This window comes from Lissotriton vulgaris, unplaced genomic scaffold (assembly GCF_964263255.1).
Source record: "Lissotriton vulgaris unplaced genomic scaffold, aLisVul1.2 SCAFFOLD_5407, whole genome shotgun sequence".
In the NCBI taxonomy this organism is placed as follows: domain Eukaryota; kingdom Metazoa; phylum Chordata; class Amphibia; order Caudata; family Salamandridae; genus Lissotriton; species Lissotriton vulgaris.
The window spans coordinates 89,752-116,527 of record NW_028243407.1 but is presented as its reverse complement, the minus strand read 5'-3'; the positions used below and the strand labels follow the sequence as shown (position 1 = coordinate 116,527).

Here is a 26,776-nt window from a genome sequence, read left to right as displayed (position 1 = left end):
TTCTATGTACTCCTTATGATTTGTATCCATATTGGACTAACTGATTGATGGCCCAGTTTACACATATGATATTCTTTACAAAACTCTTTAATCTTTAGTCCTTCTCTGTCATTCTTTAAGTAGTATTTCTACCACTCCAATATTCCATGTGTAAGACTTAATTAATAGAGAGACGGAACCAGCGGGGAGCACCAAAGTTCGATAGGGACTATACCACTCCTGGTCCTGTCGTTGGCGCGTACAGAATGGTACGCTCTGTAAGGTTTGCACGCCTACAGACTCTGAGACACTATAAATAAACACACACCAGACTCGAGTCAAACTGACTGACAGGGCATAGGGACACAGTGGTCATTGGGTGGTGGTCAGGTATTCTGTTATGAGTTCTTGGTTTTCAGGAACATTCCCCATGACAATTTGTCCAACCCCAACACTGAAGGGGAGTACATGTAATCAATCTCTTTGTGGTAAATGTTCTTACACCGATTCTCCATAAACACAAAAAGAAGAAAATTCACTCTGATTCCCCTGCTCTTGAGTTGCAACAGAAGAGCATCTCATTTCGGCCCGTGACAACATTGTTCAGCTCCCTTGTGCACCAAAAAAACACACCTTCTGTAAACTAAAACCAGTTTTATATTTTTAGCACCCTTTATACACATCAACTCAGTAGTTCAGTGGCTGCCTGCCTTGAATTCAGGAATTGTGCTTTCATTTCTTTCGAATGCACTTTTCCCAACTCTTTCGGAAGTCATGAAAATTCATGTTTAATATAATTCACACAATTCAAGCTGTAACGTGTGTTTTGTCTATAATGAGAAATGAAATCCAACACATTTGTTATTGATGGAGCAAAAGATCTGTACTGTATACATGTGCAATAAGTAACTATTGCATTATTTTTTAAACTGCATATCTAAATGGCATCAATATTTCTTTCAGATTACTCCAGGGAGCAAGTCCTCTGCAGCAAACCTGTGCCCCGGTGACGTCATCCTCTCCATCGATGGCTTTAATACAGCTAACATGACACATGCAGAAGCACAGGACAGAATCAAAGCAGCGACCCATCAGCTTTGTCTCAAGATCGAGAGGTAACGTAATCCTAAAGTATAAGGTAGCAATCCATTATTCGGTTACTAAAATATCACAATCAAGTTATGGAGAAAAACCGAGGTTTGTTAAAGACATAGGGGCTCTTTAAAGTTGGGGTGTATTTCGGCCCCCAGTGTGGGATCTAAATACTCCACACTGCATGTTTTGGGGAAATGACGTGCAGGGATCAGTGTGCCACAATAATTCCTGCATGTGTTCTCCCAGAGTTTCACACAGAAATTTCTGCTGCCTTTAGTCCCCAGGTGAATTCTAGAATTATACAATCCTGATAAGGCTAGTAACTCCTGTTACCGAAGCCCTGCCAAGTACCACGCATCAGGCGTTAGACTAACGCATTTCAGTGTGGTGGTCCGCACACCGCACTGAAGTGCCAAGTCACGCATAATAGGCATAGCGCCTCCTGGACTGTGAAGTCCTAGCGCTGCTAATCATGCACCATTAATGCTGATTGAAACTAAAGCTGGAGCTGGCTGCGCGCCCTGCACGCTGCTCCCTGCAGACCTGGAGAGTGGCTGAACTGCTCTGCAGCTCTAACTGCTACAATGCAACAATAAGATTCATGCTGCATTACTGATTTAATACATCATGAGGGAAAGAACGACTGTGCAAGTGGGTGGCTTCAGTTCATGAAGTTAAATGGTGGGAGGCTGCAGCTATTGGCAATGCCTGCGCTGCTTGCACCGCAGTAAAATTTGTTGATAAGAATGAGAACGATCCCCGCTACTGGACCGGACCCCAACCCCATGGACCGTGGTGGCTGCTTAGCCCAGAGTACACCACTGTGCCTCTGCTGCTTCTGTGCCTGAGACTCATGGCACGGAGAAGCAGCTGGGTCTTTGGGGCTGTGTTGTTACTCTTGGGCACCTCCTTTCCTCCTGCTTACAGCCGCTATCACTTGTCGGGCTTTGAAGCTGCTGGGGGATGCTCAGGCTGATGGGCCCCTGCTGCTTGCTATGCAGGATCTCTGGTGAGTGTGCAACCGCCTGCCTCCCCCCTTATACCACACTGGTACTCTGCCACAGGGTACCAGGTGGCTCTGCTATCTACTTGCAGCCACTTCCTGATATGCCTCCCTTAGTGCACCCACCACGTCTGGTGCTCGGATCAGCCTGGTGTTGAGGCATGAAGGTGGCCTGCTTCCCCTCTGGCATTCTGGTGGCCCTGCTGGGGGCCGGTGGCCTGACTTCTGTTTCTCGCTATGCTCTGAGGCCCCCTTCATGCCCCTGCTCTTACCGCCCAAAGCTATTCCACATCCCAATGGGCACCTGAGAATAGGCCTTTGTCTCTATGATACCCTCCGCCAGCTCCCATCTATGAGAGGGGTGACTCTTAATGGCAGTGGCCTGACTGAAGCAACTATATAGGACTGGCCCTGAGGAATGGCCTTTGAGAGATTTGGGCGCTATTAATAACACGGCGCCCTGGCTGTCTGATCTATGTGGGTCACCTGGGGACTCTCCAGACGTGACGGTTTTCCTTTATGTTTCTTTATTTGAGAAATGCATGAAACATTCTGCAGTCATGAAGTGTGTGACACTTACAAAAATTAAGACAGATAAATGATGTTTAGTAGTCAGCCTCACACGACTGATCTCGCGGTTCGGTCGTAATGCACCCACCTGCTTATGCACATTTACTGGCCTTGGTGAGGTGCACTAACCTCATATCAGCCACTATCGCACACTCACGGTGTGTCTGGCACGCACATTCTAGTGGCACCATATATAGACGAAAACGGGACTAACAGACACATGCTCTCAAAGTGGCCACATGATATTGGCCTGGGTCTTCTCAGATCCTCTTTGGGCCTTTGTGATTCTAGTTTGATCCATTTGGAGCTCAGGGGCGATTTGAAATCTGCTAGGACACGGGAGGGCCTAGGCAGCAGTGCAGCACTATTTAGAGCTCCGAGGCCTGGAACCACAAGGCTTTCATTTGAAGAAACCCTAACCCAAGTCTCCCAAGGCTGCTGACACAATTTAGTTAATTATAAACCTAGTCTTAACCTTCCTTTTCAGGGGCTTTGTAGCAGTTTCAAGCAGTTTTCAGAGCTTCTCATTGCTTAATTGGGTGTAATTTCTGATATTTATATCTTTCCTTGCACTTCATTTCTTGGTTTTACTCGTCAGAAAGTGTCACCCATAGTCTTTGAAATGTCACTCATAATTACACTGAAATTCTGAAAATGTCACACATAGCAATCTGAAACCTTGGCAGTTATATTATCGACAACTGTGGGCTTTTTGGGCCAGTTATAATGAGGACCTAGAGTCCCTCATTGCTTCATAACTAATCAAACAATACCAATTCCACAGAGCTGAGGGTAAAGAATCTACTCAGCACACAATGAGTGGGATGTTAAAGGACCACAACATGTATATTAGGAATGAAGATAATCCTCTTGAGTCAGAACACTAGCAAAGCAGACATCATATGCTGTGAAATAGAAGGCATGGAAGCTGTGCAGGACCAACCTCCAGAATCTTGACAGGAGATCAACCTGCTAATGCGACAGCAAAGTCAATCAGCCTATGAAGTCCTGGATTAGGAGTGATCCAAAAATACCAATGAGTCAAGTAACTGGAGTTACAGGGTCCATTGGAATTGTTTTGGCTTTTCACATGTCGATTTGATTTTGACTGCTGAAAGCTGCCTCAATATCCGTTAGAAACTCTGTAGGAAAACGTGGAAATCTGAGCAGAAACACCAATCCCACATGTTATATCCAAAAAACATGTACTCCCTGTTATTTCTTCTTCCCTGGAATGACAAGAACCCGTAGTCCCACTAATATCCAGATTGAAATAGTCTACACAAGGAAACAAGTAAAAAAAAATGTATAGGTAGTGACAACAGCTGTTAAACGACAACAATGGTGATTTGTATGTTGGTGGACCACTTCTCTATAATTCTCCATGCAAATAATGGAATCCCCATAAATGAAAACAAGCGTTGTGTGTTCCCATTGTAAAATACGCACACGCGTATACAGATTCCTGAAGGAAGGGGATAGTGTCTACCACCATTGGACTGGTGTACATTTTCTGCATCACCGCATCTTTTGTGGAGCATTGGCAGAAGGCAAGGAGTGCCTGGGGATGCTTGCTGCTACCCTAACCAGCTGTGTTCCATTGCTTGAAGCATGGCAGTGTGGCAATGGCAGGACAGTTTGACCGTGATCCAAGAATGGCTGCAAATGATAGGAGTTTGTGGGGTACTGGAGGTCCTCAGTTAGGTAGATTGTTAGTATCTCCAGCCCACTCATAAATGGGTATGGTCCAAGTGGTGGCTGAGCTGTAGGATCACAATTGCTATGCAATCCTATTCTAGTTCCAGATTCCTGAGCACATGAGAAATCCCATCCACCTTCCACAACGCAGTAATATATATAATGCCATCTAGACAGTTTCCTAGGACACTTTAATACACTGCAGGTATGCTCAACATCAGTTTCCTAGGGAACTTTTTTTATGGCACAGGTAGGTTTAAATCCTTCAGGTTATCAGCAATTATAATGATTTATTTGCATAGTTCAGCAATAAATTACGGTTACCCCTGTGAGGCGAGAGATGGAGGACAGAACTTGTTTAATGCCTTTGAGCTACATGGCAAAACAAATGATTTACAGGTGTATGGGTGGAAGATAGAAAACATAGCTAGGATTTACCAGCCAGTTGCTTTCCTAATACCACTTATTCTACCTCATGAGGATAAAGCCTTGCAAGCCATGACCCATCATGTTGAGTGACCACAGGTAGAACTTAGAACAACTCCCACCTTCTTGTGCCTTACAAATATCATCCACCTTCTTGGGTTGTAGAAGTAATAGGGCCTAAAAGACTTCTGACTCAGATATGAGCTGATGAACACATGCAGGTCTACAGGTGAAGGATTTTTTTCATAGTACTGCGGGGAATGAGATTTTAATATCTTTTCTGATTACTTTGATACCTATCTCATTCGTCAAATTTGGATCGATTATTTTCTGTCATTGAGTAAAAGACAAACCCCGCATAGGTTAGATAACCCCATAGACTGACGCAACTCTGAAGAACCACTTACAACTGATATAGTTTAAAAGTTTAATATAAAATTAGAAAAAGTTGCATATACAATCCTCTCAGGATAAGATTCAATAAGTATACAGGAACTAGAAGGAACATAAATTCCCTAAAGAACCTCAGTCTACAAACGAATACAATCAAAATCAATTCCAATATCAACAGATTAAAAAGCATAGACACAATGTGGTTCCGTTGCGTCATCTACAAAAAGAGAAATAAACAAGTTAAATCTGTCCCTACTCTATACTAGGTGACAATCCCTACTTCGCAAGTTCCTTACCTAAAAAAGGTGTCAGCAGTTTGACTTCCAAAGAAGTTCAAACTCTCTTAGCCTCTAATGGTAACTTGTCGAGAAACAGTACCCTCTCTGCCTACCCATCCGCTCTCTAAGGGTCCTCGGCCTACTGCTCTCTTGCGCTCTGCTCTCTCTGCGCATCTGCTCAAGTCATCTGTTCTTCGCTATCTTCTCCCCGGGGTGCTGTCCCTAAAATACACAATCACAGTATGGGTGAAACGCCCCTTTGACGCCCACCACGTACTTTCACATGATGTCATTTCTGGCTCTTTCCATAGCTTCATCTCTTCGCGTCGTCCGTTAAGTTGACCCTTCTTCTTCGGCACCATCTTCGTCTTCGTGCTGGTGACTTCATTGACATTCCATTTGACACTTTCAGAGCAAAGTCTATCACCTCAGCAGAACTCTACTCTTTACGACTATGTTCTTAACCTCCTTTGGTCCTGTGAATGGTCATTTCAAAACAAGACTCAAATTCCAAGCGTCTCTTATCACGTTTAGGCCATAAACTTCGTCCAGCATTGTCACCTTAAATCTAACAAGACCTTTGACTCTTGGCTCGCACATTCAGATCAAGGCTATTCACGACTCCTGTGAGCCCACTAAATTACATACAGCGGACTACACTCCTGCGAACCCTTGGTCAGTCAGGTTAAAATCACATATGACCAAACTCTTCTAACATTCCTACAAACTCTTCTACACAGTATAACCTTTAACACACATTTATATATAATCGCATTTAGCAAATCCTTAGATTATAAGTGAATACATTTTACATAGAATACAACGTTTATATTCTCGTGCTTACATCGTCTATATATGCTCTCTGCACATTTCTTCATTTTACATTTCTTCGCTTTCTCCATTTAGAATTACACGTACATGGATTCTGTTTTGCACGTTCTTCTGTTCGTAAGCATTTCTACACATTACTACATTAGCCCACTATGTATACGGGCCTTCTAAATCTAATACATTCTAAAGTGAATACAGAATACATTTCCTATTATTCATGTTACATCGGCTAACTTTACGCTACAAGTGTTAACTTCACGTTATAGATTCTACGTTTGCGTTATATGCTTGTGAATATGGTACAGATATACTTTTTATTCAAATTGCGCTCTCTCAGTTCCCCCCTTTGATGACCTCTAGGGGTCATCACTAAATGCAATTTGAATGACACTTTACACAGAACTAGTTACAAGATTCCCTCTTTTTATCGTTTCGAGAGTTCTTAAACTTTTATACTGTTGGTCTTGTAAAGCAGCTAATCTCCTTTCTTGCTCTCTCATGGACCTTTGTAACCGGTTCGACCTATACCATTTGTACAGTTTCACTAAACCTAACAATGTGATTATGCAAATCAATATTATCAAAACAGGTTTCAATAGGTACCACACAACACTTTTACCAAGGTTGGCAAACCAACTTCCAACCTTTCCTACTCCATGACCTACTTTTTCCCAAACATTTACTTTTGTTAAATCTTCGATTTCTTGGTGTATCTCTGTAATGTTCCGTATGACTTTCTCAAGTGGTTTTGAATTGTCTGGAATATAAGTACAACATTCCTGGACCTTCAAAGCCTTGCAGACTCCGCCCTCTTTTGCTAGCAGAACATCTAAAGCAAGACGGTTCTGAAGAACCATTGCTCTAATCGACTGCATCTCTCCTTCTACTAGCATCAATGACCTTGCAGTACTTGCGGATAATCTATCTACGACTGTAGCTAGTCTCCTGATCTTAACATCATTAAGTATCAAACCTAAAAGAGGAAACATCGCTCCAAATATGTCTCCTACTACTTCTGCATCTCCTACTTCTCTTTTCGCTCTTGTCGAAGCCTTTCCTTCTATGATCGCTAAATCCTTTGCATGATATATTTTGGGGAAGACAATTGCCAAATAACACGAACCATACCAATTGTCAGGCAGTTTTACATAGGCATTTCTTCCACATACAAAATATACATTGGGAATAGCTTGCATCCCTTTCATAAAATCTTTCGTATAGTACTCTAACCTAAAAGCATGTTCGCAATTTACTTCACCTACAAATACACTCTCATAATATGTCTTGCTTCGAGTTAAACATAACTTTCCTTTCTGCGTTCTATCCAAAGCTATTGGACCATTGCTACCTTTCTTTTTATGTGCCTTTTCTTCTTCGGTCCAATCTGTTTTCCACTGTCCTGACATTTTCAGAATCTTCTGCCTTCTGTATCTGTCATCTACTTGTCCTATGAACTTTTTCTCTACCTCTGACACCTTGCAAGTCAGATTATTTCTGCGTGCATGTGATGTATCTAGTGTATCCCAAGGAAGAAAGAATTTTGCTAGTCTATCTTCCTTTTTATAATAGTCCCACTTATTCATTTGTTTATAATTCGGGACTTCAGGCAGTACCGAATCATAATTTGAAAAGTAGTACTCGAACCCTTCTCTACCATAAAATATACTGAGCAGTAAACTACATATTATCCCATAAGTCAGTGGGAGATGATGATATCTGATGCCTTCATCTACGGAAGCCGGCAATTGCATACAAACATAACAATCTTTGGCCTCCATGGCATCGATATACTCGTACAATAGTTTGGCATATGCGTTTGATCTAAAGTTTCCCTGTGACTCGTCTATGTGTAACCTACGAGCTTCATCTGCCAGTAACGCTTTTTCACGGATCACATTGCTCTCCTCCTTCTTCCCAACAAGAGCAGGTTTCAAAGTCGTTACAGGCTTTACATCTGCTGTTTCTTTTTCACTTTCATGTCCTACTATGTATGATATGGTAACTACTGTAATAATGAGAAAAATTACTACTGCTATTAGTGTACCTATTATGCATTTGGCTTTTCGGTTTGGGTTGCCGTTCTCCATGTTATCAAACAGCGTAGCTCTTTCTTTTTCAAAAAAAAATTTTCTTTGCAAGTCTTTACTTGCCTTGTTCGCTTTTTCAGTCTGTAAAGTGCTCTTCATCAACAAAGTCTCTTTTGCACAACAACAATGTCTTTTTCTCTTCAGCAATAGACAACCCTAACCCTTCTCCGTCCTCTAAATGTAATCCCTAATTTTATTCTTCTTTCCACTCGGCGCTAGGTTATCTTCTTCTTTATTAGCTTAAACACAAAAAGTCTTTATGCATCTACAATTATTCTCGTACCTGCAGCTTTAATAACATGTTCCAATAATTCCAAACAAATGACTTGTTCTTCTTGTTCTGGTATTTGATAACCAAAAGTCGGAAACTCTAATCGATTTAGCACTAGATCTTTGATCCGACTCAGGTAAGGGGGTATGGGAAGTGTGAAAGTCAGTAGCCCCTCAGTCTCGATTCCAGGCGTCAACATCCATATCTCCACTGCCACAAATGGATCGAGATCGATCACCTTCACTTCTCTCACTCTCCCAGATTTCTGTCCCCAAGACATCTGCTAGATAAGTCCACTCTGGGGTGGCGTACCTTCTGCAGGGCACACGTACCCTTCTTGATCTTCTCGGACTCTCAGTGCCTGAATCCGTAGTTTCTTCTTCTAGATCCGACTCTTCAGAGATCGGGACAAGGGTTCTTTCTTGATTTGCTTTTAAGCTTGGCCTTCTCCTTCTCTCCGGCCAACTAGCTTCGTCACTCCTTGTCCTCCTGCTCCTTGTTCTTGGACTTGTCTCTTGATCACTCACAGCTTGTTCGGTATCTGATTCGAACTCCCAGTTACTCTCTTCTTCTGAGGCGACTTCGGTCCCACTGGTGTCCTGACCGTCGTCAACCTGTTCCGACACAGGCTCAGCCTCTTCGATCACCTCTACAGCTTGGCTTTCCCCCTCTTTGGTTTCTCCGCTTTCCGCTGGATTCTCATCCGAGAGAGGAGCTGTTTCTTCCAGAGGTGTTGGCACTCTTCGGGTGTGTGAGGCGTGTATCCAGTTGGGCAAGCCTCCACACTTTACTGCAGTGTTCGTAACTAGTGTGACCTGGAATGGTCCTCGCCAGCGCACGTCTAGGCAGTTCTTCCTGACATGTTTCTTCACCAGGACCCAGTCCCCCGGACACAGGTCATGGCACAAGTCTTGTGCTGATGGAACCTCTGCAGCCTGGACCTGGAGGGACACAGAATTAATGGCATCAGATAGTCCCTTGCAGTAGTCCAAGATCAAATCGTCTGTGATGTTCAATAACGCTGCAGTCGGAACCGATGGCAATCTCATAGCTCTCCCCATTAGCACTTCGTGTGGAGAGAGACCTGTTTTTCTATCTGGTGTGCTACGTATACTCATGAGAACCAATGGAAGTGCATCAGGCCAACTCAGAGATGTCGATGAACAAACTTTGGCGAGTCTGGACTTGATTGTACTGTTGATTTGCTCTACGATCCCTGAAGCTTCTGGTCGATAGCTGCAATGGAGCTTCTGATCGATACTCAAAGCTGAACATAGCATCTTCACTATTTCGCTGTTAAAATGAGTTCCTCTGTCCGATTCCAAAGAGGATGGCACCCCAAACCTCGGTATCAACTCTCTAAGTAACAATTTTGCTACTGTAAGTGTATCGCACCTACGTGTAGGGTAAGCTTCAACCCATCTTGAAAATATACAGACAATCACTAAAACGTATCTGAGTCTATTGCATTTAGGCATTTCGATGAAATCAAGCTGCATTCTATTGAAAGGCCCCCCAGACCTTCCTATATGCTCAATGTGACTGGTGTTCTCTTTCCTACGTTTAGTTGCTGACAGATCGCACAACGCTGACATACTGCTTCTGCCGCTACTCTAAACTTCGGATTAAACCACGTTTGTCTGAATACTCTCACCATGGCATCTCTACCTATGTGTGCTGATCCATGCAATTTCCTTGCCATTGGACTAACAAGTTCGTTTGGTAAAACTGCTCTCCCATCTGCAGAAATCCAAAAATTCATTTCACTTTTAGTACATCCAGCTGTCTCCCAGCCCTTTTTCTCATCATCTGGTGCATTTTCCTGAACACATTTCAATTCGTCCCACGTATCTACAGTGTCTAACAACATTGTTAACTCAGTTCTTTCTTGTATTCCCCCCACTTCTACATTGGTGTGAGAATATCCCTGTTCTGCACAATAACGTGCAACTTCATCTGCGTAACGGTTACCTTGCGACACAAAATCTACATTCTTCGTGTGCGCGGCACATTTGACAACTGCTATGGCTGTCGGACCTTGCAATGCTTCTAACAATAATCTCACGAATTCTCCATTCCTAATGGGAGAACCCGAGGAGGTCATGTAACCTCTTTGAGACCATAACTGCCCGTAATCGTGAACTACCCCGAAACCATACTGGCTATCGGTGTATATGGTGACTCGAATTTTGTTACCTGCCAAACAGGCACGCGTCAAAGCAATAAATTCAGCTACCTGAGCGGAATGTACTCCTTCCAGGCAAGCGGCTTCCACAACTCTGGTAATAGTACAAACTGCATATGCTGCTCTCAGCTGACCGATATCGTCTCTTACGCATGAACCATCAACAAAGAATATTTCATCGGGGTCAGTCAATGGCTCATCTACGATATCGGGTCTCGGTTTGGTGCATAGTTCAGTCACATCAAGGCAGTCATGATCTGTACAAATTTCATCATCAATCTCATTTGGAAGTGGCATCAAAGTAGCAGGATTCAAGACAGAGCATCTCTTTAGGGTCACATTCTCGGCAGCCAATATGACTTGCTCGTAGCGTGTGAGCCTGCTATTCGTCAGATGCTGAGTCTTGGTCCTGGTCATTAACAATTCCACAGAATGCAGTACGTACACCACTAACTGATGTCCCATTACCACACTTTCACATCGTTCAATGCTGACACCCGTTGCAGCTACGGATTTGAAACATCCGGGCAACGCTGCGGCTACTGGATCTAATGTAGCCGAAAAATAAGCAACTGGCCTACGCGCATTTCCGTGTATCTGGGCCAAAACTGCTAAAGCGCAACCTTCTCTTTCGCAGCAGTAAAGCAAGAATGGTTTTTCGTAATCAGGCATTCCTAAAGCCGGGGCACGACACAAGTCCTCCCGCAGCTGCAAAAACGCCATCAAACAATCTTTGTCCCATGGTACCGGATGACTCACTCCTTTGTGCGTCAGTTGTAGTAACGGTTTTGCCTTCAGTGAAAAGTTGGCTATCCACTGTCGACAATAACCGACCATGCCTAGAAACATCCTGACTTCTCTTTGTGTTTTAGGCGCGTTCATTTTCATGATCGCCTCTATTCTGTCTGGAGACACCTTCCGTTTTCCCTTTTCAATCCTATGGCCCAAGTATTGCACTTCAGTCAGACAATACTGCAATTTACTTGGAGACACCTTGTGTCCGTTCTCGGCCAAGTGATTTAGTAAGGTAATGGTGTCTACCTTGCAAGCTTCCTCAGTTTCTGACGCAACTAGGAGGTCGTCTATGTACTGGACCAGAACCGAGTTCATGGGCAGCACTAGACTTTCAAGATTTTTCTTCAACAGCTGGTTAAAAATCGATGGGCTTTCTGTATACCCCTGGGGAATACGACACCATGTTAGAACGCGATTTTCCAGCTTAAAAGCGAACAAATACTGGCTCTCCTCATCTAATGGAATCGAAAAGAAAGCCTGGCACAAGTCTATCACTGTGAACCATTCAGCTTGGAACGGTATCTGAAACAATATCACTGATGGATTCGGTACCACTGGACAACATGAAACAACGATATTATTAATCTTTCGAAGGTCCTGCACTATTCTGTATTTCCCACTAGGCTTCTGCAAACCCATAATCGGGGAGTTACATGGACTACCCACGATCTCCTTCAGTATTCCCTGTTTAATCATGGATTCGATCACAGGCTTTATTCCTGCAATCGTCTCCGGTGTCAACTTATATTGTGGTGTTCTTGGATACTCGGCATTGGGTCTTACCATGATCTTTACTGGTTCTACCCCTTTAATCAGTCCTATTTCTTCTCCAGTAAAATCCCACACCTCAGCTGACACTTTCTCCCTCAAGTCCTGTGGAAGCTCCTCCACTGTTAAGGTAGGATATAGTTCCACGCATCCCTGCGAGTTTACAACCTTAAAATCGGCATCATCATCGTTAGTCTGCACTTCTACTCCTTCAGGTGTGCAATATATTGTGCAATTTAGTTTACACAACAGATCTCTTCCTAGTAGACATACAGGGCTAGAATCACAGATCACAAACTGATGTTCATCACTGTAATTCCCTATCTTTACTGACACTGGTTCTGTCAGAGGATTCGTCATCCTCCTGTTTGCAACTCCTACCACCTGAATCGTTTCTCCCGACATTGGCAAACCTGGGACTACCGCTGATCGCAAAGTGGATCGAGTGGCCCCCGTATCCACCAAAAAGGTCGTAGGACATCCAGCCACCTCAGCTTCTACGTATGGTCCTCTCTGGTCTACCTCCAGGGCTGCTCCTAGAGTACAGTCTTCTTCCCTATTCACTCGTTGCCCCGTAAGAGGATCAACGTAGTAGCATTCTTCTCCTCCTACGAACAATGGCATTTGTCTATAGGTTTTCCCTCCATTTGCAATGCGAGGCGGTTGAGGAAACGGGGCTCGAGGAGTCTGAGTCCCCCCTTTGATAAACTTTCCCTTCGGGACTGCTGCTCCCTTCACCACGTTATTCTGAACCTCATCCTCCTCCTGTTCTAATTCCCCTGTCTCGACATTATAAGGACACTCGCGTCTCCAATGTCCCACCTCGTTACACTGATGGCACCTCGTTGTCTTTTTCAGTGTTGCGATATCTACCCTCAGTCTCGGTCTTTCTTCCTCATCTCTGCTTTGATTATTCTGTTTCTTTCCTGGCGTTCCTGTTCCCTGTTGCCGCTGTCCACCCTTTCCAGCTGATTGCATCTGCACCAACATCAGCTTTTCCTTAAGTTTCTTTGCCTTCGAATCTATTTCATCGCTACAGTACCTTGCATACTTCAGAATCTCATCTAAAGGTTTGTTCTGCCAACAGATCAAATGCTGTTGAATCATCAGGCTTATGTCTGGTCTCAATCCTAATACAAACTTAGACACAAACTGTCCTATGTCTTTGGGATCCATTACGTCTAACCCACTGTACTGTTTGAATGCTTTCAGCAATCTCTCATAGAACTCGTGAACGGTCTCTTTAGGTTCCTGAGTTGTTCGATCTATCTTAACCCAGTCTATGTCCTGCACCGGCACTTTCTCTTTTAACCATGCAATTACCCTCTCATACTTTTCCATGACTCTCTCTGATGGACCGTTTGTCTGGGCATCCCTCGGAGGCTCACAAGCGGGCCATTCAACACTAAGTTTGCATGCCGTCCACAAATCTCCGGGTACTACGATATCGAACAAGGTGTTCAAATCGATCCACAGCACCTTAGAGATCTTCACGAACCTCTCTACCTGCTTATACCACTCGACGGGGTTCTCTCTTAACTTGGGGAAAGAATTAGTGAATGCCGCTAAATCCCCCCTACTCCAGGGCACATGAACGTAGTTTCCGTTCGCGATTTCTCGCAAAGGGAAAGCTTCCATTCGCATTAGCTCTGCATCCTGGGACCTCGCAAGTGTACTCCGTCTGACGGATCCCCTCTTAGACCATCTTTCCTCCCATTTATCCAAATCCCTCCACACTCTGATACTCAGGATCAGTTCCTTTATGTGTACTTTCAGCCCAATCGTCCTACGCTCATCTAGATCCTGATCCGTGCAATTTAGCCTATGGTTGCCCTGTAAAGCTTTAGTTCGTGACATGTCTATCATATACCTGTCTGCCAATTCAGATAATTTTTCATGAGCTGACCTTGCTTTCCGAGTAACATCCTTAGATATAAACAGTATTTCATCATGATCATACAGCTCTATCCTTTCCATTGGCAATGTGCAGTCTATGATTTCATCCAAGTCTGATTTTAAACTCATTACATCGAGCCGTTTTGCTTTTATCTCAGCTCTCAGTATCTCACCCCTAGGTGGTTCACTTACATCCCTCTCACCTCCACTACGCGCCCTACGTCTAAGCACAGGTGAGTTGTGAGGAGTTTTTCTTGCATCTCTTTGTTCCCACCTCTCTAGATCCCAAGCTTTTCCATCTTCCCTTGGGGTATGGTGGAACAATGATCTATTCCCCATCACTACATTCTGTCTTTTCGGCTCGGTCTCTTTGGATACAATATAGGATCCTCCGTTCTGTTCTGTATCACTGCAAATCCCTTGCTGTCTGGTGTCGCTCAATAACCGATAAGGTCCTTCACGGTCCTCCATGTTCCCGCGATCTCGTTCGTGATCACCGGATGCATGGCGAGACGTTTTGCGACTCCCTATATTCTAATGACTTCGTCCGTGATCACCGGATGCATGGCGAGACCCTTCGCGACTCTCCATGTTCCCGTGATTCCAATGTCGCACATTTTCGTCCGGGGCATGGTGAGTGCACCTGAAACTATCTCGGTACTCCAGCGTCCTTCGTTCTCCCTCACTAAGGATGACGCGAGGCACTCCCCCACACCCTGCACTCCTGTCGTCGCACACTTGCCTACTGCCACTGGTGGTATGGCAAGTATCTCCTTTGCTTCCTTGACTCCCTCTCTCCCACTCCGGGCTGCTTTCGCCAGCTCCACAATGAGAGAGGATCCTGTTATCCTGATCTCTCCATTCTGCTTCTGTTTCTAATCTTTTATTCTGAGTCTCTTCGGCAGCATCCCATTCTCTCAAATATTCCCTTAATTCCTTATAGGATTTCGGTTTCGGTCCCCTTAAATCCATCTGTCCTCTTTGACCCCCTTGTTCTATCCAGGGACCCGTTGCGGAATCTAATGGGGTACTCCGACTCATTGGTCCTAGCAACTGCCTCTGGGAATTGATCGTCCTCTTCCTATTCTCCATCTCTGCCCTTTCCCTGTCCCATCGTGCCTGTTCCTCCTGCTGGACTCCCTCTGGGTTGTAGATTGACACTATAGGGCCTATGGTAACAGGTACTTGTAGAGCATCTGGCAATTGATACGACCTTGCATGTTGCGTTTCTGGCACCTTCTGGACCACGAATCTTCCTACTACTCTCTGTTCGGGACTAGATTGAGGTACTTCCTCACCTTTCTTGGAATCCCACTCTGTTACTGGGAGCGGTTTATTTTCCCCCCATCTAGCTCCGTCCCCTTGCTGTAGTTCGGGACTTTCGGCTTCTCTGTTGTACGGAGGTGGTCTATCCATTAATAGTCTCTCTATCAGATCCTCATCTGGCTCGCTATCCTCATCTTCCTCTAGAGGTTTCTTTTCTCCCGTAGTCTCTAGCATTGTGAACAGTTTGTCTGCTTCTATTTTTTGCACCCTCCACTTTTTAGCTTCATCGTCCCATTTTGCATCCTGCACTGCTTTTACCGATCGTCTCACTCTTTCTTGGCGTCTATTCAAGCTCTTCTCGTGTGCCGCTCTAAACCATGCACTAAGGGCTTCGAACTGTGTTGGCCTCGGTAGAGGTCTCGTTGCGAGCATTACCGCTTTCAGTTGGTTCAATACTTCTAGCTTAAACGTCCCGTATCTCGGAAACGTCAGTTCCTTATTCCCTTCCGTTAGTTTATTCCACTCAGAGATCCATAGTATTGAGTGTAAGCCTACATTCACTGCCATATGATAAGCTGGTGTGCCTTCTGGTGGAGCTTCTTCTCCTGCATATAAGTTTCTTCTATCTCTCCTAAAGATCGCCCTTAAACGCTTAAAACACTTCATTTTCGATAATCTACGATTTTTCTTTTAATTCTCTTCCTTATTTACGTCCCGATGACCAACCACCAATCCCTATGCGACTCTCGCTAATCCGCCTATCCCAGCGCGGTTCTACACCAACCGGCCAATCTCAGCGCGGCTCTACCCTGACGTCACTTGTCCCCTCTGCAGCAGTTCCCCTCCTTTCTCAGCTCGTCTCGCGGTCTTGCATGCGTCTCATTCATACACCGAAAAAATGACTACTTCCGTCCAAGCGATCACTTTTCTCTGACTGTACGTCCACAGTCTAACTGTAATCATCACCTCAACTGGCGAGACGTCTTCCTCTCACTTCAGACGCTCGCCTTAACTGATAGGTTACTTACACACAGTAAACGTACGACCAGCGTCCGTTACTCATACACTCACTCTTACGCTCCCCCTATCATCGGTCCTTCGGGCGATCAATGGTACCTCATGACCCCCTTTCAATGGTAGACAATTACTCTGGGTGTTCGATACACCCGAACCACTTAAGCCCTTCTCTGGATCTTAAGATTTTATCCGGTTGCGCGCGCTCACAACCTTCCCTCAATCACACTACAGGCATTCAACTCCGCTTGACATTACAACACAAGTACAACATAAAACACCGCAATCTTACAACGCATGACCCTTATACTCACTCTCGACCGACTCTGCTGCTTTTCTCTCGACGCACCGTCAGCACCTTCTTCGGCAGGGATTCTTCTTCTGGTCGTCGATGACTAGGGACCTTGGGGTAATCTAGACCTGACCTAGGTTGTCTTCCTCAAGAAGAAAACCATCTTTCTCTGCTACCAACTGCGGGGAATGAGATTTTAATATCTTTTCTGATTACTTTGATACCTATCTCATTCGTCAAATTTGGATCGATTATTTTCTGTCATTGAGTAAAAGACAAACCCCGCATAGGTTAGATAACCCCATAGACTGACGCAACTCTGAAGAACCACTTACAACTGATATAGTTTAAAAGTTTAATATAAAATTAGAAAAAGTTGCATATACAATCCTCTCAGGATAAGATTCAATAAGTATACAGGAACTAGAAGGAACATAAATTCCCTAAAGAACCTCAGTCTACAAACGAATACAATCAAAATCAATTCCAATATCAACAGATTAAAAAGCATAGACACAATGTGGTTCCGTTGCGTCATCTACAAAAAGAGAAATAAACAAGTTAAATCTGTCCCTACTCTATACTAGGTGACAATCCCTACTTCGCAAGTTCCTTACCTAAAAAAGGTGTCAGCAGTTTGACTTCCAAAGAAGTTCAAACTCTCTTAGCCTCTAATGGTAACTTGTCGAGAAACAGTACCCTCTCTGCCTACCCATCCGCTCTCTAAGGGTCCTCAGCCTACTGCTCTCTTGCGCTCTGCTCTCTCTGCGCATCTGCTCAAGTCATCTGTTTATTTATTTATTTATTTATTTAAAGTTTTGTAGAGCGCGTAGCAAAGTCTATCACCTCAGCAGAACTCTACTCTTTACGACTATGTTCTTAACCTCCTTTGGTCCTGTGAATGGTCATTTCAAAACAAGACTCAAATTCCAAGCGTCTCTTATCACGTTTAGGCCATAAACTTCGTCCAGCATTGTCACCTTAAATCTAACAAGAACTTTGACTCTTGGCTCGCACATTCAGATCAAGGCTATTCACGACTCCTGTGAGCCCACTAAATTACATACAGCGGACTACACTCCTGCGAACCCTTGGTCAGTCAGGTTAAAATCACATATGACCAAACTCTTCTAACATTCCTACAAACTCTTCTACACAGTATAACCTTTAACACACATTTATATATAATCGCATTTAGCAAATCCTTTGATTATAAGTGAATACATTTTACATAGAATACAACGTTTATATTCTCGTGCTTACATCGTCTATATATGCTCTCTGCACATTTCTTCATTTTACATTTCTTCGCTTTCTCCATTTAGAATTACACGTACATGGATTCTGTTTTGCACGTTCTTCTGTTCGTAAGCATTTCTACACATTACTACATTAGCCCACTATGTATACGGGCCTTCTAAATCTAATACATTCTAAAGTGAATACAGAATACATTTCCTATTATTCATGTTACATCGGCTAACTTTACGCTACAAGTGTTAACTTCACGTTATAGATTCTACGTTTGCGTTATATGCTTGTGAATATGGTACAGATATACTTTTCATTCAAATTGCGCTCTCTCAGTACCATAAATATCTTACTATGCTCACCAGATGCAAAGAGAGGGTAACTCTGCATCCTCCTAGAAATGACGAAGAAGCATCGCCTGATCAGAAATACCCACGTGATAAGTCAAAGGCCGTAACATCCAGGTCCATCCTAAAAGAGATAAGGCAAAGAAGTATTGTGACATTAAAAGTTTTTTTCCCACAAATTAATATGTGTCCATTCAAAACATAGATATAGAACTTTGTGGAAGTCTCAGCAGCGACTATACCTTGGCATATTTTACTATGTTATTCTTTAGTAACTTACAAATGAAAGGGTTTGTCCTGACTAAGATTCTATAGTTAAAGCAACAACTCAGCTCAGTTAATACATGTGTGTGTTCTATAACTCATTCCTTGTTGAAATAGCTCTGATAAGACGTTGTCCATATTTACCACAGGTGCCAACATGGAATTCTGATCAGGTACAAGCTAAACTACATCGCTCTTCCTCAATACAAATACACAAAATGGAGTACATCAATCACAAGCTAGTGAAACATTTGATTAAATTTCCAAAATGTGGAGAATCTTTTCCTTGAGAAATGTGAAAAAATGTAAATACATCTACCAGAAAAGGGGACACAGAGCAAGAAAATAGGTAAGGAGGGAAAAGGGGCAGGAGTCATGAATAGTTGGGAGTGAAGTAACAAGGTATAGATAGGTGTACAGGTATTAGACATTAGGTAAGGGTGAATACACTAGGGTATAGGTTATGGCACAGGTACGAGAGTATAAGAAAGGTAGGAGGTATTAGAGTATAAGGAAGGGGAGAGGAGAAGAGAGGTATGAAGGTATAGATAGCAGTAGAGTTGGAGGCACTAGGGCAGGGGTCTCCAAACCGATCCTGGAGGGCCGGATCCATGCCAGATTTTTAAAATTACTACATGTATCTCAATGGGGATATCCAAAAAATCTGGCATGGATCCGGCCCTCCAGGACCGGTTTGGAGACCCCTGCACTAGGGTATATGTGGGGGAGAGTTACTAGAGTATAGTTAGGGTTACCAGTCCTAAGGTATAGACTTACGCAGTAGGAGGCTGTAGTTAAAGGTACAAGTACTAAGAAATAGACTGGTAGAAGGAAAGAGGCATAGTATATGTAGGAGTGGAAGCATTAAGAGAGTATTAGGGGCTGAGGCAGTAAGGAAATGATAGGTTAAAAGTACTGGAGCGTAGACAGAGGTAGCAGGAGAAGAGGGCGGTTGAAAAGCAAAAAATAACTTAAAGAGAAGGAGAGAGAGACTACCTGGAGTAGAGGATAAAGAATTAGGAAATGAGGTGAGAAATGAGGGCAGGGTTGTGAGCCCACCCCCAAACAAGACAAATCGAAGGCAGCTAGGGAGGGTCCTGAAGGAGGTTAGGGGTTCAGACCTATAAAAGGGACACATAGGATCCCCGTGATCCTTGGGGAAAAGAAGTGCATGGATTTCTTCCTTGAAAGCCTCTGCTTTTTCCTACTGTTAAATATGGCAAGTAAAGGTGCAGCACAAACCTCCCTCAGAGAAGCCCCAGACCTTTTGAAGATGAATAACAAAGGTTGATGATACAGCCGGCAGTCACTGGTGTCCTGGAACAATAATGCCTTATATGCAAGCTTGCCAGATACAGAGGGTTGCCAGAGATGGGGCAGGCCAGACAGTAATGGCTGCTGGATTTTACGTTTTGCCAATTAAAGGATGAAGTGTGCCCCTTCTTTGGTGCCTGACCCAAGTCCAATTAAGAATTAAATTAGGCACCTCTTAACAGTAACACAGGACAGAAAGGAGAGGTGAAGGAATATTTTGTTGATTATTACTTTGTATTTTTTATTATTTGGGTAAACGCACCTTACCCCCCAAAGGGATAACTATGCACTGTAGAGAGATGTTAAAAATAAGAGCAGCACATAGAGAATAGCCACCCAACATTAGGAGAAAAAAGAATTACAAAACAAACGTAACAGCAGGCAGACCTGGAACAATACTAATCACAATAAAAATGTTTAATTAAAAAGTCAGAAAGCAAAACTAAAGGGGATGATGGACGGAGTGTTGAACATTGCAAGCACTCACCCACAATCAACTGATCTGGGTTCAATTCATCATCATTCTTTAGCTCACTCCGCCACCCAAGTTCAGACTTGACCATATGCAAATCAGTCTGACCCTGTGCCTCATGGGAACATTCCAGCCCGAACTGCAAAGTTTGAAAATGGTCATGTCTGAACTGGGGTGGCGGAGTGAGCTAAAGAATGATGATGGATTAAACCCAGATCAGTTAACTGGGGGTGAGCGCTTGCAATGTTCAACACTCCGTCCATCATCCCCTTTGGTTTTAAAAAGTCAGAAACACACAAAAACACTTACTTAAAATATGTGGGGAAAAGTTCATGAAACTTATTAGGTTTAAAATGTGCTTGTGTAAATTGCTCATTTGCGTTGACTTAAGCATGTGTACTTTGAAGCCTACTTTACACTTCTGGGTGTTCCCAGGGGCCTGTGAGGGGAGCAGCTGGGTAATTCTGTTCAACTCTTGTGAGATATAACTTAGGGGCATATGTATCAAGCCCTTTTCCCATTCACAAATGGGCCGATTCTCAGAATCGGCCCGTTTGTGAACAGAAAAAGGCCTTTTGGGATGTATCATCCCAAAAGGGCATTGCAAATTAGAGAATTGCAAAATTTGCGATTCTCTATTTTGCAATTGCATTTAAGGAATCGCAAATAGTGATTCCTTAAATGTGATGTAGAAAGCACTTAAGTTGTGCAAATTTGGCATAAGAAATCGCAAATTACCATCAACTGACAGTTGGTGGTAATTTGTGAATTCTTTGAAAAAAAGCACTTTTTTGCTTCTTTCAAAGTGCCATGTGGCACACATACATGCCCTTGGGGCATGTATGTGCGCCACATGTGCACACATGCTCATTTCAGGGGTGCATCAGGGTGTCCTTATGACACCCTTGCACGCTTGAAATTGCATTCGTAATTTGCGAGTACCTAATGGGTACTCGCAAATTGCTAATGTCTTCCCATTCACTCCTTTGGGCCTCTAGGCCCATAGGAATGAATGGGAAGCCATTCTTTAATTGTGACTCGCAAAGTCGCAATTAAGGAATACCAAGGAATCACAAAATAATTGCGAATTTTTTATTACATCTTGTGTTGCGATTCTCAAAAAATCGCTATTTGAGAATCGCAAATACAGTATTTGATACATATGCCCCAAAGTGGGTATTTGCAAACAAGTGACGACACACTGTTTCCACTGTTGCAAACCCACACCACTGATCTTTAAAGAATAAACGCTGTACTGTGTAAAATGCTACCCACAATAATCATTAAACATTTTTTGTCATCGAAGCGGTTCTGACAAGGGTAGTTTTGTAAAACAGCCTAGAACTAAGCTAGAACACGTGGGGCCTCATTTAGTGTTCAGGGGAGCAAGTGGCATCTGTAAAACACCCCAACACACTCCCAAAAAAGTGTCCCAGCTTGCTTCCTTGTTGGAACCCTTCGCCATGGCATTCCATCTGCCCTAGAACCTCGGGTCACAAGGGCAGATGCCACACCCTGTCTTAGGCAGTCCTCCCACACCTATTTCATGCCTTACAGAGCTGGCCCCTCCAGAAAAAAACACACGTTTCGTCAACATACTCAGAAAACATATCATGCATGCTTCGCAAAATTCTGTTGGGGTTTATTTCTGAAAAAAAAGAAAACCCTTGCACCCAGTTTTGCAGAAGAACATTTAGCAGAAAGTGCCCTGTTGGCATTAAGGGTTCTCTAAATTAGGTAGGGAACTACTACTTTGCTGGATCATGAAGGCAGGGCCTCCGCTGTCCAGTCCAACTCTCAATATTGATCTTAACATACTTCTCATAAAGTAAATTTTGCCTTTTGTTTTAAAAAATAAATGAAAGGAAAGACTCAACCAAAACCTGTGTTCTCTTTTTCTCCATTTATAGGCCAGAAAGTAGAATATGGTCCCCACATGTATCGGAAGATGGAAAGGCACACCCATTCAAAATTAACCTGGAGGCAGACCAAGAGGTAGGAACGCTCATCAATGAAAAGTACATACAAGAGTAGCAATGATTGAAACAGCAGTATCTTGGGCCTTCTTCAGGGCTCCTATCAAAGAGCCTACGCAAGAATTGTTGTCAGTTAATTAATCAGTAAGTCAATCAATCAATTAGTCATTATTTGAGTGTCCCTTGAATTAATTAAAGCTACTGCATTTTACTACATCCAAGTTTGAGTCCAGAGCATAGACCACATATGGCATAGTGGGCCACCTATTGCAAGAAAGAGTGAATCTTCGAAAGGCAACTGAAGAGATCATATTTGATTTACCATATGAGGCACCTGACAGAGTCTATACACTTAAATGCATATTTACAACGACTCTGTGGCACTTTTACGCTGGCGGAGCATCACTTTTGTGATGCTCCGGAGGCGCAGTGTGCTGGCACATATTTACAAGGCCACATAAAGTCACCCTGCATGACTTTTCATGGCCTTGTAAATATGGCCCCCTTTCATGCATTACTCTGCGTGAAAGGGACCTTCCATGGGTGTCGCTGTGGGTGTTCCCATGCAACACTCATGGAATCAGAATCCCATATATACAAGGTTTTGTAAACCTGGAAATACGTCAGATTCTAATAACTCCTCAGGGGTGGCGTTAAAGTGGCACAACGAGAAGAAATGCCTTCATTTCTCCTCGTTTTTTGCTCTTCCTATGTGTACTACATTCTGCAGCACACATAGAAGCAGGAAAACACCATCAATGATTATTTTTGTGCGGGAAGGTGTCCCTTCCTGCATGAAAACATTCACCCCTGCAATGCAAGCACCCTTTCACTATGGTACAACGATGCCTGCATTGGCGCTAGGCAGCCTATTGTGCGCAAAAGCAGAGGAAAGCACAGGGATGCATCATATTCCTGTAAGTACATTGCATCCCTGCACTTTCCTAATGAGGCAGCTTAGCGCAGCAAAAGGCATCCAGCAAAGCGCTGCGTTCTTTTCTAGTAAATATGCCTCTTAGTTTGGAATTCTGTTCCTCAGTTCAAATAATAAATAGAAAGACAAACTTCAATCAAAGAGTAAATTGTTCAAAGCCTGAACCATGTGGCTCTGTAGGCCTCTCTGCAGCAAGCTCTCAACATGGCTCATGCCAGTAGGCCTCTGAGATAGTTCAGTGCCCTGTCACACTACCAAGTGAAGGATGATGCTTAGGGAGCATGTTCCAGAGCCAGGACCTCTTAACATCGAAGGATCTCCCATTATTGAGGGCTTTTGCTAAAATCTACCCAGGTGCAACAGAATCCAAACCCTAAGGGCACTGTTAAGGCACCAGAACGCACGGTGTGAGTGCTAGATCGGACAAGATGGCCGCAATGCCAATGGATCTATGAGTTAGCCTAAGGAGCTGTACCTAAAACGCATTACATTATTGGGTAGATGCACTATCCATTCAGATGCAGTCTAGGATCATATTTAGGAAGTAGGTGTGGGTTAACAGAAAGGGATGAAGTAAAACCTAGAAGGTCAGGAGTTCAGACAGAAGGACAGAGGTTCTGGTACAATGCCTTTTCCAGGCCCAAACAGGATTAAAGACTCTACAGGAAGATGCCATTAACCTTTTGCCCTTCACCTGGATGTCCAAATGGCAAACTAATATTTTGCCTGGGACTCTGAATCCTTGACGGTTGAGGACAGATAACCTTGAACACTATCAGCTGCTGGACACAAATGTCTTTCTTTTGAAGCCTTTGCAAATGATTATTCACATTGGCTCTGAGAACTTGGTTTATAGAGCCAGCAAATCCAAAACCACACTTTGTGAGGGCTTGTGACACCTGATTTATAGATTCCTTCTGAAAATCAATTTCAGACCACACCATTGGTATTAGGGAGTGCAGTAGGCAGCCCGGTTTAGTTACATAAGCATGGCAAGACCTTTATATGTATAAAAAAATGACTGAAAATCAGTGTTTAATGCTGATTCCACCACTGATTTACTTCTGGATGAAAATCTGTATTTTCTTTTCTCAAGCCTGCCTCTGTGGTGAGCAATTCCTTATTGTTTGATGTCGGCCAAGTGTGTTTGGCTGACGCGCTTGATGTCTGACATTTGTGGTTAGTCAGAGGCTAGCCATTCACATGGATTAGTTACTCTTTGGCTCTGTTTGCAGCACATGCTGTACCATACTGAATTGCATCTTATACCTCAGACTGCCTATTTCTATTTTAACTACATACCTGGTTCTCTGGCCAACTTCCTAGGTATTTAGTCCTAGTCTCATATCTATCTTGCTGGCCACTTTTGACCCCAGTGCCATTCATTTGGACAAGGTAATGTCTCTAAATAACGGTTAGCAGCTGTCTTCTGAATGCCTATCTGGTATTTGTCCTTGAATCAACCTGTGAGTGTGGCAGACTTCCACTGTGAATTTAGTTTTTGAAAAAGAACGCCCCAGGATCAGAAAGCTCACTTTAGTGCTTGACAACTTGCAAACTCATTGCAAAATGATTAACACTTGATAGAGAGGAACCTTTAACTTTGGAAGCATACATGTCTAGCATAGGGTTGCTGTTGATCTGTTTGGCTTCATCAAGTCCTTTCTGAGGACTGCGTCAAACTGCCATTAAATAGCTACTAAAAGATGTAGATGCTACTGTGTTTAAAATGTCGTAGGTTATCTTAGAAATCGCTTTTAGATCCAGAATACAAAATATATAATGACAAAATGATTTCAATTCAATAGAGAGGTCGATTTTTATGCTAAAGCATCATATTTCCCCGCATCTTATTTCTCTGACCAGTCAGAGCGCGTGCAGCCTATTCTACTGAGGTAGTTCTGCTTTTTTCCCACAACCTCTACTCTCATATTCACCATGCTGGTGAAGGGTTACCTAGGGGCATATTTACAAGGACGAAGTTAAAATTATTGCCGCTTTAGCGGCAGTAAACTGCAGCTAAAGCGGCGATAATGGGCTTAAAAATAGGCTATTGAGAATTCCAGAGAATTCCAATAGAAGCCCATGTACAGGTATAAACTTGGGTTTCTATTGGAATTCTCAAGAGCCTATTATCAAGCCCATTATCGCCGCTTTAGCTGCAGTTTTCTGCCGCTAAAGCGGCGATAATTTTAACTCCGTCCTTGTAAATATGCCCCTAAGTCCCTTCTCTTTGTGTGGACATAAATCACCACAACTTGTACCAATTCCCTTTATAAGCCTCAGATATATTCCTGGTATTGTACACCCATTATCCCATTGTGTTGCACTCTGTCATACTTCCACACTATCCTAGCACAAAAGTCTCTCTCGCTCTCTGCGCACCTCAATTCAAGTCTGGCTTTGTTTAACAGTGTTAAATCATTATGCACCAGAAAACTTATCTTTGTCAACAATGAGCCTATCACGATTGAGAGAACAAGCGGTTTCATGTTCTTAAATTAACAATCAAATGCTTAATTTCAAACTCCCAGAGATTTTAAAGTAAATTGAATATTATAAAGGAAAAATGTGGATTAAGCTAGGTGTTTGGAAAAGGCCTTAATGAACGTTTGTGTTAGACAAACATAAGGGTTTTGAACTACCTAAGGAAGTGTATAAGAAAATGTTAAAGAAAGTAATATTGAAGGTTTCTTCATATAAAATGAAGTCGAAGTTTAGATATCTCGTAGAACACACAATAACCAGTGCATCAATAAACTCCAATTTTATGTTGCACTAAATTCCCTGCATTCCATAGGAATCTTGACCTCTGGGAACCCTTAAATTAGATAATTCTTACAGTAAGAAAATAAGGGCACTTCTAGGGTATGTGAAGTTGCCTTAAAAGGCAAACATATAGAAAAAGTATATTATGGCCCAAGAAAGGTAGAAAGAAAAACAATATTTTTAATAAAACACAGTGTTATAAATTATAAACAATGATATTGCTATGGATAGCATCTGATGGTTGAAACACACAGTGGGTAATAAGAGCAGTGAATAAATGTAATCTAGATAAATATTGTGGCCCACTGCCGAGTAAAACATTGTTAACAAGTTGCAATTAAGTCAAAAGCATAATACAAGAAAGGCTCACTTAATCCAATATAGCATAGTGCATTCACACAAATGTTGATCAATAGAATAATACATATTAAATATTTAACCTATGAACAAACCATTAGCAATAGAAATTGGTTCTGTTTTACCAAAAAATAAGAAATAAATACTGTGTGCTTATTTTTGACAAACACATGAGAAAAAATTATAAAAAACAAAGGACGAGGTTAAACGTCAATCGTAGGAATTACGTAGAAAGTTCTTCAACA

The 26,776-nt window shown here is 42.9% G+C and overlaps 1 protein-coding gene across 2 annotated transcripts in view; it reads left to right on the top strand.

Annotated features, from left to right (window-relative positions):
- Positions 1 to 940: 940 nt before the first annotated feature.
- Positions 941 to 26,776, top strand: part of LOC147668411 (PDZ and LIM domain protein 3-like) — a 109,805-nt gene continuing 83,969 nt past the window's right edge. For both annotated transcript variants that reach the window (XM_086948568.1, XM_086948569.1), the window contains exons 1-2: positions 941 to 1,094; positions 22,406 to 22,490. In XM_086948568.1, the coding sequence (XP_086804694.1) occupies positions 1,027 to 1,094; positions 22,406 to 22,490 (153 nt within the window). In that variant the 5' untranslated portion in view covers positions 941 to 1,026. The remainder of the gene's footprint in view (positions 1,095 to 22,405; positions 22,491 to 26,776) is intronic.